A 17207-nucleotide genomic window follows, 5' to 3' on the forward strand; every position below is an offset into this window, starting at 1 on the left:
ATAGGGAGTGCAACAGGTTGAGCTCTTGAAGAGACTGTTAACTCTGGGTTTCAGGGCTTATCTAGCCTAGCTTTCTGAAATAGATGTGTGATCTTTCACTTAACTTTGCTGTGAGACAAATGCTAGTAGAGGTATTTTTGAGTGTTGCCATTTTAACTTTTTGAGTTGTTCTTTAGTTTTAATTTATTTAATTCTACAGTGTCTTGAGATTATTAGACACTCTGTAGTTCATCACCTTTAGTTTTGACACTTTCATTTTTGAGAAGTGCCAAATGTGACAATTCCCAATAGTAAGTTGGTGATTTTTTGAATTTTAATTTGACATTAGGTTGCGCTTCCTGCAGATGAAGATTATTTACCACTTAAACCTCGAGTTGGAAAAGCTGCAAAGGTCTGTGATGAATCAGTTTGTACAGTTTTGTGAGTCTGTCTTTTTCTTAAGATTCTTAAATTTAAACTTTTTCAGATGAGGATTATTATACAGAGAATAGATTATTATACTGAGAGCAGTGTGTACAGATACCAAGGAGTTCAAGCCACCGGGAAACAAATATAGTGAGAAAATCTATAAACTAGCATGCTGGAAACCAAGCATCACATGATGAGTTTTTGAAAAATTAAGGTAGTGATACTTAACCTTTAAAAGAGAGCCTAGTGAAAGTTAACATCTTTTCTGTAGGGAAAAAATACATGTTGTACAAGTTTTACATACAATTTTACATAATTTTCAAACCTCTAAAGGAACCCAAATGATAATGCATATGTTAGATGCTTATATTAAGTGGGTTTTGAAGTTCTGATAGACTTTAAGTTAATAAATTATTACAGTTTACATTTTCAAGTAATTTTCTCCAAATGAAAAAGGCGGTGTGGTATGAAAGAGTAAACGTGAACTCTTGAAGTCTTTTAGACCTATGTTTGAAGTCTGTCTCTGTTTTCACCTAGCTAAGTGACCTAAGTTAGGGAGTATACTTTTGAGAACCTCAGTTTCTGTCTATGAAAGGAAATAATAGGTGCTGTTGTGGAGCTTAATAATAATATATAAAAAATATCTTGCTCAAAGGGTCTACTATCAAGCATGTTCTCAATAAATGGTGATTATTTCATTACTGTTAATATAATATATATACCAGCAAAACTAACCCTTTATGCTGTATGCTTAAAGATATTTTTACTGTTCCTATTTTGAATAGTGGTTGGCATATTTTTTCCTAAAAAGAATAGTAAAGGAATGTTCCCAAAACCCTTTAAGAGATACCCTCTCTTGATTTTAATGGTACTCTGTTATGGCTAGGTATTTTCATGCACTTATTAATATTTTATTTTTTTTAGGAATACCCATTCATTCTTGACGCTTTTCAAAGAGAAGCCATTCAGTGTGTTGATAATAATCAGTCTGTTTTAGTATCTGCACATACATCAGCTGGGAAAACTGTATGCGCTGAGTGAGTAGCTTTCTTTTTAAATGAAATTTTAAAGTAGCTTTGTTTTTTATCTCATACTTAAAAAAATTATTTTTCTGTGTGATTTCTACATGTAAAAACAGTTTTACTTCTTACTTTTCATTTTGGATGCCTTTAATTTCTTTTTCTTGCCTTATTGCTCTGCCTAGGGCTAGGACCTCCACTACAGCACTGAATAGAAGTGATAGAAATGAATATTCTTGCTTTGTTCATCATTTTAAGAGAAAAGCACTCAATCTCATTATTAAGTATGATGTTCCCTGTACATTTTTCATCAGTGCTGTTTATCAGTTTGAGGAGGTTCATTTCTATTCCTGAGTTGCAGAATTTATATATATGTGGATATATATTTATGTATATAAATTGTTTAGATAAAGGATTTGTCAAATGGTTTTTTTTTCCATCTCTTGAAATTATCATGTTTTTTTCTTTTTATTCTACCAGTGTGGTAAATTATATTGATTCATTTTTCAAATGATAAACCTTCCTTAAACTGTACTTGGTCATAATGTATGAATGCTTTTAATATATTGTTGGATTTGATTTGCTGTAAGCTTAAGAATATTCACATCTGTGTTCATGGAGGATGCTGATTTGTAGTTTTATTGTGATATCTTTTTCTGGCTGGGATATCAAGGGAATATCAGCATCTCTTTTTTTTTTCCTGATTAGTCTGAGTAGAGGTTTATCCATTATATTGATAGTCTCACGGATCCAGGTTTTGGTTTCACTGATTTTTCTCTGTTGAGTTACTGTTTTCGGTTGATCTTCTCTTTGGGTCTCATTGATTTCCATTATGACCTTTATTTCCTTCTACTTAGAGCTTCATTTGCTTTTCTTTTTCTTATTTCTCAAGGAGAAAAGGTGAAGTCATCGATTTGAGACTTTTCTCCCGTAATATAAGCATTGTGAATTTCCCTCTAATATTGCTTTAACTGCATCCCAGAAATTTTGTTAGGTTACATTTGATTTGATAGGTTTATTAAATGTTTTTATTAAAAAAATAATTTGATATAGTTTGATATGTTATGTGTGATCCAGGTTTCTGTATGGTATCATTTTCCTTCTGCTTGAAGGAATTCCTTTATCATTTATTATACTGTACATCTGAGTTCTTTCAATATTTTCATGTCCAAATATAAAAATAAATATTTTGTTTAAATATTTCATCTTAATTTTTGTAAGATATTTTCACTGGATATAAATACCTTTGACTTGCATTATTTATAAGAAATCCACTGTCATCCTTACCTTTGTTCCTCTGTATGTAATGTCTTTTTTTTTTTTCTGACTGCTTATAAGATTTTTCTTTTTATCACTCATTTTAAGCAGTTTGATTATGATGTGCCTTGATGTATATTTTTCCCTGTTTTCTTGTGCTTGTTTGTCAGACTTGATCTGTGTATTCATGGTTTTCATCAAATTTAAAATTTCTTCAGCCATAATGTCTTTAAATATTTTTTCAGTGCTCTCCATGGCTCCATGGTCGCTCTTACCTCCAGCTTCTTCTTCAGCATATGGAATACATTTATAAAGCCTGTATAAAATGTTCTTGTTCTTATGTCTTTCATCTGTGTTATTTCTTGGTCCGTTTTTGTTATTGTTTTTTTTTTTTTTTTTAACTTTTTTTTTATTGTATAGTATACCATATTATACAAAACAAAGAAAGAAAAACAGTAGTTTTTAAAGCACTCTTCAACAAGTAGTTACAGGGCAGATCCCAGAGTTTGTCGTGGGCTGCCATACCATCATCTCAGGTTTTTTGTTCTAGGTGCTCTAGAATGTAGGAGGCTAGAAGGAATAACTATTTTTTTTATCTTCACAATCTACTTTCTTTTCCTTTTTTGTGAAAAATGACATCTATTCAAAAAAGCAAGAAATTTCAAAGCACAGCACAGCAATTAGTTGTAGAACAGATTTCAGAGGTTGGCATGGATTACAATTCCACAATTTTAGGTTTTTTACTTCTAGCTGCTCTAGACTAGAAGTAATACATCAGTTTAATGATTCAGCAATCATATTGTTTGTTAAACCCTACCTTCTCTGTATAACTCTACCATCACCTTTGATCTTTCTATTCCACTCTTTAGGGGTATTTGGGCTATGGCCATTCTAACTTTTTCATGTTGGAAGGGGCTGTCAGTAGTATGGGGTAGGGAGATGGAACCAGTTGATATTCTGTAGAGGCTGGGCCCTCTAGGTTTCAGGACTTATCTCTTCGTCTGTTTTGATTGATTATTTTCATTGAAGGTCATAGTTTCCTGCTTCTTTGCAAACTGCCTTGATTGGATGTTTGGTTGCTATTTTAGCAGTGACTGTAAGCAATTTCCTTACGATGTGGCTTTACATAGTGTCCCTCTACTCCCCCCACCCCCAATGTTTTTTGTGCTTGAGTTCTTAAATCTGGTGGTTTTTATTATTTTCATCAAATTTAGGAAATTTTCAGTTTGTCTTCCCTGACCCCTCTGTTCCTTTGGGGACTCCAGTTATACATATATTAGGGCATTTGAAGTTGTTCTGCAGCCCGCTGTTGCTCTATTTATTTATTGTTATTTTTTTTTCTGGTGTTTCATTTTGGATAGTTTCTCTTGCTTTGGGTCCAAGTTTACTCATCTTTTTTTTTTTACGTTCAGTTTATAATCTGCTTTTGCTCTTGTCCTGAATATTTTTCATCTCAACCATTGTATTTGTCATCTCTAAAAAGTTTGCTTTGGGTCTTTAAATGTTTTCTGTGTTTCTGCCTAATGTGCTGCTCAATTTGTCCTCAATTTTCTTTGAACACATGAAATACAGTTATAGTAACTTTTAATCTGTATCATTTCTTGGTCTGTTTCTATTTTTTCCTTTTTCATTATAGGTTATTTTCTTCCTTTGCATGCTTAGTAATTTTTTACTGGATGCCTGCCATTGTAAATTTTAACTTTTTGGGTGCTGGAATTTTTTTTTTTTTCACTATTATTTTGTTAAGAATTTTTGCATCTATGTTCATCAGGGAGATTGGTCTGTGGTTTTCCTTTCTTGTAGTGTCTTTATATGATTTTGGTATTATAGTGATATAGTGTCATAAAGTGAGTTAGGCAGCATTCCTTTTTCCTCAGTTTTTGGGAAGAGTTTGAGCAGGATTGATGTTACTTCTCTTTGATAAAATTCTCCTGTGAAACAGTCTGGCCCTGGGCTTCTCTTTCTGAAAAGATTTTTGATGACTGATTGAATTTCTTTACTTGTAATTGGTTTGTTGAGACCTTCTATTTCTCCTTGAGCCAATGTATGTAATTCATGTGTTTCTAAGAATTTATCCATTTCATTTAAGTTGTTTAGTTTGTTGGCATATAGTTAGTTGTTCATAATATTCTCTTATGATTTTTTAACTTTCTTCATGATCTATGGTAGCAACACCCATCTCATTTCTGATTTTATTTATTTTTGTCTTCTCTTTTTTTCTTTGTTAGTCTAGCTAGGGATCCATCAATTCTATTGATTTTAGCAGAGAACCAGCTTTTGGTTTTGTTGAGTCTTTCTGTTATTTTATTGTTTTCCAGTTTGTTTATTTCTGCTTTAATCTTTTTTATTTCTCTTATTTTATTTTCTTTGGGGTTAGTTTGCTGTTCTTTTACTCTAAATTCTCCAGGTGAGCAGTTAAATCTTATAAGTTTTGCTTATTCTTTTTTTTCACTTTTTTTTTTTTACATGGACAGGCACCAGGAATCAATCCAGGTCTCCAGCATGGCAAGTGAGAACTCTGCCATTGAGCCACTGTTGCCCACCCTAATTCTTGTTTTTTAATGTAGGCATTTGGGGCAATAAATTTCCCTCTCAGCATTGCCTTTACCACATCCCATAAGTTTTGACATGTTATATTTCCATCATCATTCATCTCTAGATATTAACCAGTTTCCCTAGCAATTTCTTTCTGACCCACTGATTATTTAAGAGTGTGTTGTTTAATCATCATATATTTATGAAAACTCTGGTTCTTTAGTGATTATTAATTTCCAGCTTTATTCCATTGTGGTCAGAGAAAGCACTTTGGAGAATTTCAATTTTATTAAATTTATAAAGACTAGGTTTGGATCCCAGTATATTAGCAGTCATGGAGAATATTTCATGTGTGCTAAAGAAGAATGTATACCCTGCCATTTTGGGGTATAATGATCTTCATATGTCTGTTAGGTCTAATTCATTTATCCCATTATTTAGTTGTTTCTCTATTTCCTTGTTGAAGGAGTCTATTGAAGTCTTCAGGGTGCTAGAATTTTTTTTAACGTTTTTTATTGTGAAATATAACATATGCCAAAAAAAAAAAAACAATTTTCAAAGTACATTTTAATAAGTAGTTATAGAACAGATTTGAAAGTTTGGTATGGATTACCATTCCACATTGTCAGGTTTTCCCTTCTAGTTGTTCCAGAATACTGGAAGCTAAAAGAAATATTATAGTGATTCAGCAGTCATACTCTTTTTAAATCCTATCTTCTCTGTTTTAATTCCTCCTTCTTCTTTGAGCCTACTCCTAATCTATAGGGTTCTTTGGGTTATACCCATTCTAACTTTTTCATTTTATTTAAAAGGGATATCAACATTATAAAATAGGGAGATGGAATTAATAATTAATAGGTTTCAGGAAAATGAATTTAGTACATGAAACTTTCGTAGAGTCTCAGTTAGAACCGTAGGTGTTCTCTAGGCTTGAGGGGAATGATGTTAGTTGGGCTGTGGCAAACCATGACAATTAGCACTATCTAGCTGAAGCTTGCTTTGGAGTAGCCTCTAGAATAGCCTCTTGATTCCATTTGAACTCTGTTAACCACTTATTACCTTATTTTGTTGCACTTCTTTCCCCCTTTTAGTCCAGAAGACATCGTCAATCCCATGGTGCCAGGGCCAGGCTCAGTCCTGGGATCCTCTCTTATCAAAGACCTGAGTCTTTGGGTGCTGGATTTTTTTGCATTCCTATAAACATTTTTGAGATTTTTTTCTAGTTGAGTGATGTGGAAAAATTTTAATTTTTTCAAGTCTTGGTTTCATGATTTTTTTTTTAAGGTGGAACCAGAGCAGCATTTGGTTTAGTCTAGGACTAATTTTATTCATTACTTTGTCAATACCCTTTTTGTCATTCTATCCAGAGTTGTCTTTATTATGAGGTTTCCACTGTGACTGGTGGGAACCCAAATTAGTCCCAACCCTGTGTCGTATTTGGTCATTTTTATCTCTCCTTCTTTTGGGTGACTTTTCCCTAGTCCCAGATAGTTTCCTAACACTTATTTCCTAATCAGTACTTACCTGAAGACTCAGGGGAATGTTTGGCAGATATTCAGAACTTTGTGCACTTCTCCCCTTCCTGGAGTTTTTCCCTACATGCTAACTGCCTTGGCCGCCTTAGACTCACTATTGTTTGGTCAGTTTATGGAAACCCAGTAATCTGGGATTACCTTGATGTTTTCCCTCTCGGGGATTACTGTCCTTGAGTTCAAAGTTATTGTTTCATATGTTTTGTTTTTTTTATAGTTGTTTTAGGTGGGTGGGTAATGGCTGTTACTCCATCTTGACTACAAGTGTAGGTTTTTTGTATTATTTTTGTATTATTTTGTATTATTTTTAATTACTTTATATATTACTATAGTAGTGCATATATCTAAATTATAAATAAATGCACATATATTGAGTGTATTACAAAGATTTTGATAGGTATCCTTTCTCTCAAAATGTAAAAAAAGACAGTGATTCTAGAGTATTACTATGTAAAGTATGGTCCTTGGACCAGATACTTTGGAATTACCTGGGAACTTGATAAGCATGCTCCTAGGTCCCACTCCAGACCTGCTGAATTAGAATCTGTATTTTAACAGGATCTTCAGGTGGTTAATCTGTTTGTGAGGAATTGGAACATTTTAAAATTGGAGAGTGCGCTTTTGACCTTGGATATTATTTTGCAGTCTTTCGTAGGTTGATTTTGAATGATTTACAACATCTTTTATTTCTCCCATACTTTTTTTTGGATAGCTATTTTAGATACTCGTAAAAGTGGGCGTCTAAAGAGCAAGGAAGGTCATAGAATAAAGAAATAGGTAAAAATGGTACCCTGCCCATTATTGCTCATAGATTTTATGTATTTCATGAGTCTCAGAATAATTTTTCTTTTAGAATAGTTTGGACTTACTTGGTTACTTTATGGCTATCAGTTCCTTATATACCTTGGCTTAGCTGTGTAAGTCCTAGTTTTTCTCTTCACAGGGAAAGTTAGAGGAGTGACATTTGGATTTCCTGGCATCCTCATGGTCTCAGCCAATTGTAGAATAGCCTTGATTGGATCATTTCACAAACTCAGACGTGTTATGATCCTCTGCCATCCTTGTCTGGGCAATGAAGTAGGAGTAATTGCTCACTGGGCCTCCTCTTTTCAGAAAGTGCTGAAGTCAGAAGCTAGTTTCTTCCTAAAGCAAAGTATGCTGGTTTGAAAGGATGTATGTACCCTAGAAAAGCCATGTTTAATCCTAATCCCGTTTTGTAAAGGCAGCCGTTTCTTCTCATTCCTATTCAGTATTGTATATTTGAAACTGTTATTAAATAATCTCCCTAGAGATGTGATTTAGTCAAGAGTGGTTGTTAAACTGGATTAGCTTGGAGGTGTATCTCCTCCCATTTGGGTGGGTCTTGATTAGTTTCTGAAGTCCTGTAAAAGAGGAAACATTTTGGATAATGAGAGTGATTCAGAGAGAGCAGAGAAGAACCACATAGCCAAGAGAAGCAGAGAGTCCATCAGCCAGCGCTTTGGAGATGAAGGCAAATACCTCCCAGGGAGTTTCATGAAAGGAAGCCAGGAGAGAAAGCTAGCAAATGATTCCATGTGCCTTCTCACTTGAGAGAGAGACCCTGAACTTCATTGGCCTTCCTGAACCAAGGTATCTTTCCATGGATGCCTTAGATTGAACATTTCTATAGACTTGCTTTAATTGGGACATTTTCTCGGCCTTAGAACTGTAAACTAGCAATGTATTAAATTCCCCTTTTTAAAAGCCATTCTGTTTCTGGTATATTGCATTCCGGCAGCTAGCAATGTAGAACACAAAGGTATAGAAGAGACCTGATGACTCTTAGTTCAATCTTTTTATTTCAGAGAAACAAACTTAATAGCAATTAATTTTGGTGCATTACATATTTAAAGCCAACATATATAATTCTTTGAACTCTTGCTGTTATTGTAACCTTGTTTTTTTTATTTTTCCTATGAGCGGAGAAAAATTTCAGTAGAGGAGGTTTTCACGTGTACTGAAATCTTCTCAAACAGTGGGTTGAAGAAATCATAAAGAGAAATTTAATATATTCACCAAGGATATAGATTTCTTTTGAAATCTGAGGAAGATACATATTTGGATATGCATATAAAAGTTTCTAATTTCAGAAAGAGTTCATGAGTCTCAGGTAAAGATTTTTCCTAGAAATTTGTGGTCTTCAAGTAAGTTCTCACTTTAGTTGATAACAGTAGGGTGTAACATTTTATGTATAAACCAGTTCGTAGAATCCTTTATCCATTAATTGAGTAGTTTTCCTAGCACTGCTTATTTTTTTATTCTGTGTGTGCATCTCTTTTCAAAAACAGCTCTGTTATAATATGTATACCATGAAAGCCACCCATTATTTTGTGTATAGCTCCAGTGAATTTTAGTAAATTTGTATAGCTATACAACCATCACTGATTTTAGAAACATCTATCAATATAGTTAGTTCTCTGTGCATGTTAGCATTCAGACCTACTCTAACCCTAATTTCCTTGCAAATACTGATTTTTCTGCCTGTAATTTTGCCTTTTCTAGAAATTTCTAATGAATGAGATCATATAATACAGAGACTTTTGTGGGGTTTTTTTTCACTTGGCATAATGTTTTGAAGGTTTATTCACACTTGCATATATATCTGTAGTTATTTCTTTTCATTGCTGAAAAGAAATGATCAGTTCTTGAATAATTTCATATTTTGGTTATTAGAAGTAGCACTAATATAAACATTAATGTACAAGCCTTTGTGTGGATATATGTTTTCATTTCTGTTAGATGGCTATTAAGGAATGAAATTGGTAGATTTTATGGTCAGTATGTATTTAACACCTTAGTAAACTGCCAAACTATTTCCCAAAGTTGCTATACCATTTTAGATTTCTACCAGCAGTTTATGAGGCTGCCAGTTTCTCTATAACTTCATTAACACTTGGAATATTGTCAGTCTTTTTTATTATATCATTTTGTGAGTATGTAGTGATGTAACATAATAGTTTTATTTTGCATTTCTCTAATGACCAGCATGTTAAGGATCATTTTATGTGCTTATCAGCCATTTATATATCTTCGGTACAGTGTTGATTAGAGTCTTTTTGCTAAAAGAGTTTTAAAATTGAGGTTTCTGTCTTTATTGCATTTTAAGAGTTTTTTTTATGAATACAAGTTCTTTATCGGTTCATGTTTTACAGATTTTTCCCCATTCTGTACTTGTCTTTTCATTTTCTTATGGTATCTTTTGTAGAATATAGTTCAGTTTCAGTTTTTTTTTTATGGATCAATTTTAGTATCACATGTAAGAAATACTTGCCTATCCTATGATCACAAATATTTTCTTCTGTTTTCTTCTTGATGTGTTAAAGCATAAGCTCTTACATTTAGATTTATGATTCTCTTTGAGTTAACTTTTCTGTGTTAATTGGAATAAGGGTCTAAATTCATCTTTTCATGTAGCTTTCAGATCGTTGCATTAGAAAAAGCTCTCCTTTTCCATTTGAATTACCTTTTAATTGAATTGATTTTTGAATTTTCTTTGAATTGACTGTAAATTGGTATGTTTGTTTTTGGACTTTGTATTCTTTTATTTTAAAGATTATAACAGATATATTGAGGTAAGGAAGCAGGGAGAAGGTAGGTGGGAGAGCGAAAGGGAGAAAGCAGGTGAAAGCCTGAAAATGACTCCCACTTGGGGAACCATCGAATAGACAGAGAAATGGCTCTACTTTGTGTTCTTTTGGTCTTTGTGTTTGTCTTTACACCAGTGTAGTTAGATTTATTATTTATTTCTTGTTTATATTTGTTATTTTTGTGTTTATTCTTTTTAAAAGGGTCAGTTTTTTTCCCCCGTGGTGCATGGTCTTGGAATCAAACCTGGGTCTCCCATATGGCAAGTGAGAATTCTGCCAGTTAATTATTAAAATTGAGTAATGAGAATCCTCTGTGTTCTTCTTTTTTGCAATTGTTTGGGCTTTTTAAGTCCTTTGGATTCCCAAACAATTTTTTTAATTAAAAAAAGAAATAAACAGTACACTCAGAACCACCAAAAATGGGTATCTTAGTTTAGCTATAGGCATATTTAAATAAAGTATCCATACAATCATTGTAAAACCTGTGTGTGCGCAGTAAGTTTCATAAACCAATTTAAATTTAAGGCAACAAGGAAAAAATGTACAAATTCAGGTAGCAGAGTTCTTAAGTTCTAAATATTAAACACTAACTTAAATACCACTTGATAAGCCGTCAAAACTGTGAATGTTCTGAAAATATCAAGTAGAAAATTATTACAAATATCTACATTGTTATAGTAATGACCTGTGTTACTAAATGTTTTTCTGATTTCAGGAAAATATGAAAATACAAATATTTTTACATTTAGCAAATGAAAATCTTAACCACCTACTCTTAATTAGTTTATCCATAGACATATTTAAATAAATGTCCAAATAATAATTATATAGCATGCCAAATAAAACTTTTAAATTAGTTTACCTTCTACCAAAAAGCCTACTGAAATTTTGATAGAGATTGTGTTGGACCTATAGATCGTTTTTAACACTATGGAGTCTCCATGATATATTTCTCCATTTACTTAGCTCTTAAAGTTCTCCTAGGAATATCTTGTAGGTTTAAGTGTGTAGATCTTACATACATTTTCTTAAACTTATTCCTAAGTATTTTATTATTTTGCATGCTATTGTGAATGGAATTATTTTCTTAATTTCATATTTGAATTTTACGTTACTTACATGTTGAAATACAACTGCTTTTTATATATTGTTATTGTATCCTGGGCTTATTAGTTCAAATATCTTTTTTTCATACATTCATAAGATATTTCACATTGATAATCATGTTGTTTGGGAATAAGAACACTTTTACCTCTTAAAAACTCGAGAGTTTTTATTAAGAAGTATTATATTTTGTCAGATGCTTTTTCCATTTATTGAGGTAATCATTTGTTTTTTTCCCCTATTAATTTGGTTTATTACATTAATTTTCTGATGTTAAACCAATCCTGCATTCCTGTGATAAACCCAGTTGTTCATGGCAGGTGATCATTTCTCTAAGTTGCCATGTTCAGTTTGCTAATATTTTGTTATGGGCTTTTAAATAGATAGACGTCTTAATGTAGGATATTGGTTGCTAGTTTTCTTCTAGTTTTTTTTCTCTGGCTTTGGTATCAGGGTGATGCTGACCTCAAAATAATTAGGAAGTATCCTTCCTGGAAAAGTTTGTGTAGGGTTGGTGTTCTTTAAATGTTAGGTAGAATTCACTAGTGAAGTCGTCTGAGCCTAGGCTTTTCTTTGCGGGAGCGTTCCAGGTTGTAATTCCATTTCTTTACTCAATATAGGTCTGTTCTGATTTTCTTTTCTTTGAATCAGTTTTGGTAATTTATGTTTATCTAGAAATTTTGACCATTTTATCTGAATTCTTTACTTTTATGTTAGAAATTCTTAATATTATTTCTTTCAACTTATTTTAATTGTTTTGGGGTCTTTAATAATGTTCTTTAATTCCTGATTTTCTTCTTTTGTGCCTTCTCTTTATTATTTGACTATTTTAGCTAAGTGTTTGTTTTTACCAACTTCTATTTTCATTAGTTTTTCTCTTTTCTGTTTCCCTGATTTATGCTCTGATCATCAATTATTTATTTCATGTTGGATTTGATATTGTTTTAAAATTTTTGAGATGGTAATTTAGTTCGTTTTAGTTAATCTTCATGTTTAATATAAGCATTTGAAACTATATATCTTCCTCTTAGAACTGCCTTCTATGCATCCCATAAAATAAATGGATAGTTTCAGTTTCATTCAAGTTAATTTCTGGCTTTTCTTGTGATATAGTATCTTATGTTATTTACTTTTAATCTGTTAATTTTCTTTCAATATTTGATTTGAAATTTAATTTCCTTTGGTTGAAAAAGATACTGTATATGATTTCAATATTTTGAAGTGTACTTGTTTTATATTCTAGCTTATGGTCCATCCTGGAGAATTTTTCATGAGTACTTGAAAAGAATATGCATTCTGTATTGTTAGATGTAGTGTTCAATGTATGTCATAATAAGTTGGTTTATAGTGATGTTCAGCTCTTCCATATTCTCACTGCTTTTGTTCAAATTGTTCTATCAGTTACTGAGAGATGATTATTGCAGTCTTCAGTATAACTTGTTGACATGTCTGTTCCCTCTTTTAATTGTCAGTTTTTGCTTCCAATATTTTAGGCATCTCCACAAACATTTAGGCAAATCGCTTTAAACATTTATAATTGTTACATCTTCCTGATGCGTTCAGATTTTATCATTATTGTATGTCCCTCTTTGTTTCTAGTCAGTTGTTCTGCTAAAGTCAATTTTGTCTACTTTAATTGGATTCTCTTATGGTTACTATTTTTCAGTGGCTATATCCTATTCCAGCCTTTTACTTTTTTTTTTTCTTTTACTGTATATATTTTACTTTATTTTTTTAATTAACTAACAGAAAAAAAGAAATTAACCCAACATTTAGAAATCATACCATTCTACATATGCAATCAGTAATTCTTAACATCATCACATAGATACATGATCATCGTTTCTTAGTACATTTGCATCGGTTTAGAAGAACTAGCAACACAACAGAAAAAGATATAGAATGTTAATATAGAGAAAAAAGAAAAAAAATAAAAGTAATAATAATACTAAAAACAAACAACAACAACAAAAAAACCTATAGCTCAGATGCAGCTTCATTCAGTGTTTTAACATGATTACTTTACAATTAGGTATTATTGTGCTGTCCATTTTTGAGTTTTTGTATCTAGTCCTGTTGCACAGTCTGTATCCCTTCAGCTTCAATTACCCATTGTCTTACCCTGTTTCTAACTCCCGCTGGACTCTGTTACCAATGACATATTCCAAGTTTATTCTCGAATGCCCGTTCACATCAGTGGGACCATACAGTATTTGTCCTTTAGTTTTTGGCTAGACTCACTCAGCATAATATTCTCTAGGTCCATCCATGTTATTACATGCTTCATAAGTTTATCCTGTCTTAAAGCTGCATAATATTCCATCGTATGTATATACCACAGTTTGTTTAGCCACTCTTCTGTTGATGGACATTTTGGCTGTTTCCTTCTCTTTGCAATTGTAAATAACGCTGCTATAAACATTGGTGTGCAAATGTCCGTTTGTGTCTTTGCCCTTAAGTTCTCTGAGTAGATACCTAGCAATGGTATTGCTGGGTCGTATGGCAATTCTATATTCAGCTTTTTGAGGAACCGCCAAACTGCCTTCCACAGTGGTTGCACCATTTGACATTCCCACCAACAGTGTATAAGTGTGCCTCTTTCTCTGCATCCTCTCCAGCACTTGTCATTTTCTGTTTTGTTGATAATGGCCATTCTGGTGGGTGTGAGATGATATCTCATTGTGGTTTTGATTTGCATTTCTCTAATGGCCAGGGACATTGAGCATCTCTTCATGTGCCTTTTGGCCATTTGTATTTCCTCTTCTGGTAGGTGTCTGTTCAAGTCTTTTTCCCATTTTGTAGTTGGGTTGGCTGTCTTTTTGTTGTTGAGTTGAACAATCTCTTTATAAATTCTGGATACTAGACCTTTATCTGATATGTCATTTCCAAATATTGTCTCCCATTGTGTAGGCTGTCTTTCTACTTTCTTGATGAAGTTCTTTGATGCACAAAAGTGTTTAATTTTGAGGAGCTCCCATTTATTTATTTCCTTCTTCAGTGCTCTTACTTTAGGTTTAAGGTCCATAAAACCGCCTCCAATTGTAAGTTTCATAAGATATCTCCCTACATTTTCCTCTAACTGTTTTATGGTCTTAGACTTAATGTTTAGATCTTTGATCCATTTTGAGTTAACTTTTGTATAGGGTGTGAGATATGGGTCTTCTTTCATTCTTTTGCATATGGATATCCAGTTCTCTAGGCACCATTTATTGAAGAGACTGCTCTGTCCCAGGTGAGTTGGCTTGACTGCCTTATCAAAGATCAAATGTCCATAGATGAGAGGGTCTGTATCTGAGCACTCTATTAGATTCCATTGGTCGATATATCTATCTTTATGCCAATACATGCTGTTTTGACCGCTGTGGCTTCATAATATGCCTTAAAGTCAGGCAGCGCGAGACCTCCAGCTTTGTTTTTTTTCCTCAAGATGTATTTAGCAATTCGGGGCAACCTGCCCTTCCAGATAAATTTGCTTATTGGTTTTCTATTCTGAAAAATAAGTTGTTGGGATTTTGATTGGTATTGCATTGAATCTGTAAATCAATTTAGGTAGGATTGACATCTTAACTATATTTAGTCTTCCAATCCATGAACATGGTATACCCTTCCATCTATTTAGGTCTTCTGTGATTTCTTTTAACAGTTTTTTGTAGTTTTCTTTATATAGGTTTTTTGTCCCTTTAGTTAAATTTATTCCTAGGTATTTTATTCTTTTAGTTGCAATTGTAAATGGGATTCATTTCTTGATTTCCCCCTCAGCTTGTTCATTACTAGTGTATAGAAATGCTACAGATTTTTGAATGCTGATCTTGTAACCTGCTACTTTGCTGTACTCATTTATTAGCTCTAGTAGTTTTGTTGTGGATTTTTCCGGGTTTTCGACGTATAGTATCATATCGTCTGCAAACAGTTATAGTTTTACTTCTTCCTTTCCAATTTTGATGCCTTGTATTTCTTTTTCTTGTCTAATTGCTCTGGCTAGAACCTCCAACGCAATGTTGAATAATAGTGGTGATAGTGGACATCCTTGTCTTGTTCCTGATCTTAGGGGGAAAGTTTTCAATTTTTCCCCATTGAGGATGATATTAGCTGTGGGTTTTTCATATATTCCCTCTATCATTTTAAGGAAGTTCCCTTGTATTCCTATCCTTTGAAGTGTTTTCAACAGGAAAGGATGTTGAATCTTGTCAAATGCCTTCTCTGCATCAATTGAGATGATCATGTAATTTTTCTGCTTTGATTTGTTGATGTGGTGTATTACATTAATTGGTTTTCTTATGTTGAACCATCCTTGCATACCTGGGATGAATCCTACTTGGTCATGATGTGTAATTCTTTTAATGTGTTGTTGGATACGATTTGCTAGAATTTTATTGAGAATTTTTGCATCTATATTCATTAGAGAAATTTGTCTGTAGTTTTCTTTTTTTGTAATATCTTTGCCTGGTTTTGGTATGAGGGTGATGTTGGCTTCATAGAATGAGTTAAGTAGTTTTCCCTCCACTTTGATTTTTTTGAAGAGTTTGAGGAGAGTTGGTACTAATTCTTTCTGGAATGTTTGATAGAATTCACATGTAAAGCCGTCTGGTCCTGGACTTTTCTTTTTAGGAAGCTTTTGAATGACTAATTCAGTTTCTTTACTTGTGATTGGTTTGTTGAGGTCATCTATTTCTTCTTGAGTCAAAGTTGGTTGTTCATGTCTTTCCAGGAACCTGTCCATTTCATCTAAATTGTTGTATTTATTAGCGTAAAGTTGTTCATAGTATCCTGTTATTACCTCCTTTATTTCTGTGGGGTCAGTCGTTATGTCTCCTCTTCCATTTCTGATCTTATTTATTTGCATCCTCTCTCTTCTTCTTTTTGTCAGTCTTGCTAAGGGCCCATCAATCTTATTGATTTTCTCATAGAACCAACTTATGGTCTTATTGATTTTCTCTATTGTTTTCATGTTTTCAATTTCATTTATTTCTGCTCTAATCTTTGTTATTTCTTTCCTTTTGCTTGCTTTGGGGTTAGTTTGCTGTTCTTTCTCCAGTTCTTCCAAGTGGACAGTTAATTCCTGCATTTTTGCCTTTTCTTCTTTTCTGATATAGGCATTTAGGGCAATAAATTTCCCTCTTAGCACTGCCTTTGCTACGTCCCATAAGTTTTGATATGTTGTGTTTTCATTTTCATTTGCCTTGAGATATTTAATAATGTCTCTAGTAATTTCTTCCTTGACCCACTGGTTGTTTAAGAGTGTGTTGTTGAGCCTCCATGTATTTGTGAATTTTCTGGCACTCCGCCTATTATTGATTTCCAACTTCATTCCTTTATGATCCGAGAAAGTGTTGTGTATGATTTCAATATTTTTTAATTTGTTAAGACTTGCTTTGTGACCCAGCATATGGTCTATCTTTGAGAATGATCCATGAGCACTTGAGAAAATGGTGTATCCTGCTGTTGTGGATGTAATGTCCTATAAATGTCTGTTAAGTCTAGCTCATTTATAATAATATTCAGATTCTCTATTTCTTTATTGATCCTCTGTCTAGATGTTCTGTCCACTGATGAGAGTGGTGAATTGAAGTCTCCAACTATTATGGTATATGTGTCTATTTCCCTTTTCAGTGTTTGCAGTGTATTCCTCACGTATTTTGGGGCATTCTGGTTCGGTGCATAAATATTTATCATTGTTATGTCTTCTTGTTTAATTGTTCCTTTTATTAGTATATAGTGTCCTTCTTTGTCTCTTTTAACTGTTT

General features: G+C 33.0%; 1 protein-coding gene across 2 annotated transcripts in view; it reads left to right on the forward strand.

Annotated features, from left to right (window-relative positions):
- Positions 1 to 17207, forward strand: part of MTREX (Mtr4 exosome RNA helicase) — a 164428-nt gene that overhangs the window by 41627 nt on the left and 105594 nt on the right. For both annotated transcript variants that reach the window (XM_077117151.1, XM_077117152.1), the window contains exons 5-6: positions 329 to 391; positions 1333 to 1445. In XM_077117151.1, coding sequence (XP_076973266.1) covers positions 329 to 391; positions 1333 to 1445 — 176 coding nt within the window. The remainder of the gene's footprint in view (positions 1 to 328; positions 392 to 1332; positions 1446 to 17207) is intronic.

This window comes from Tamandua tetradactyla, chromosome 9, assembly GCF_023851605.1.
Source record: "Tamandua tetradactyla isolate mTamTet1 chromosome 9, mTamTet1.pri, whole genome shotgun sequence".
Lineage (NCBI taxonomy): Eukaryota > Metazoa > Chordata > Mammalia > Pilosa > Myrmecophagidae > Tamandua > Tamandua tetradactyla.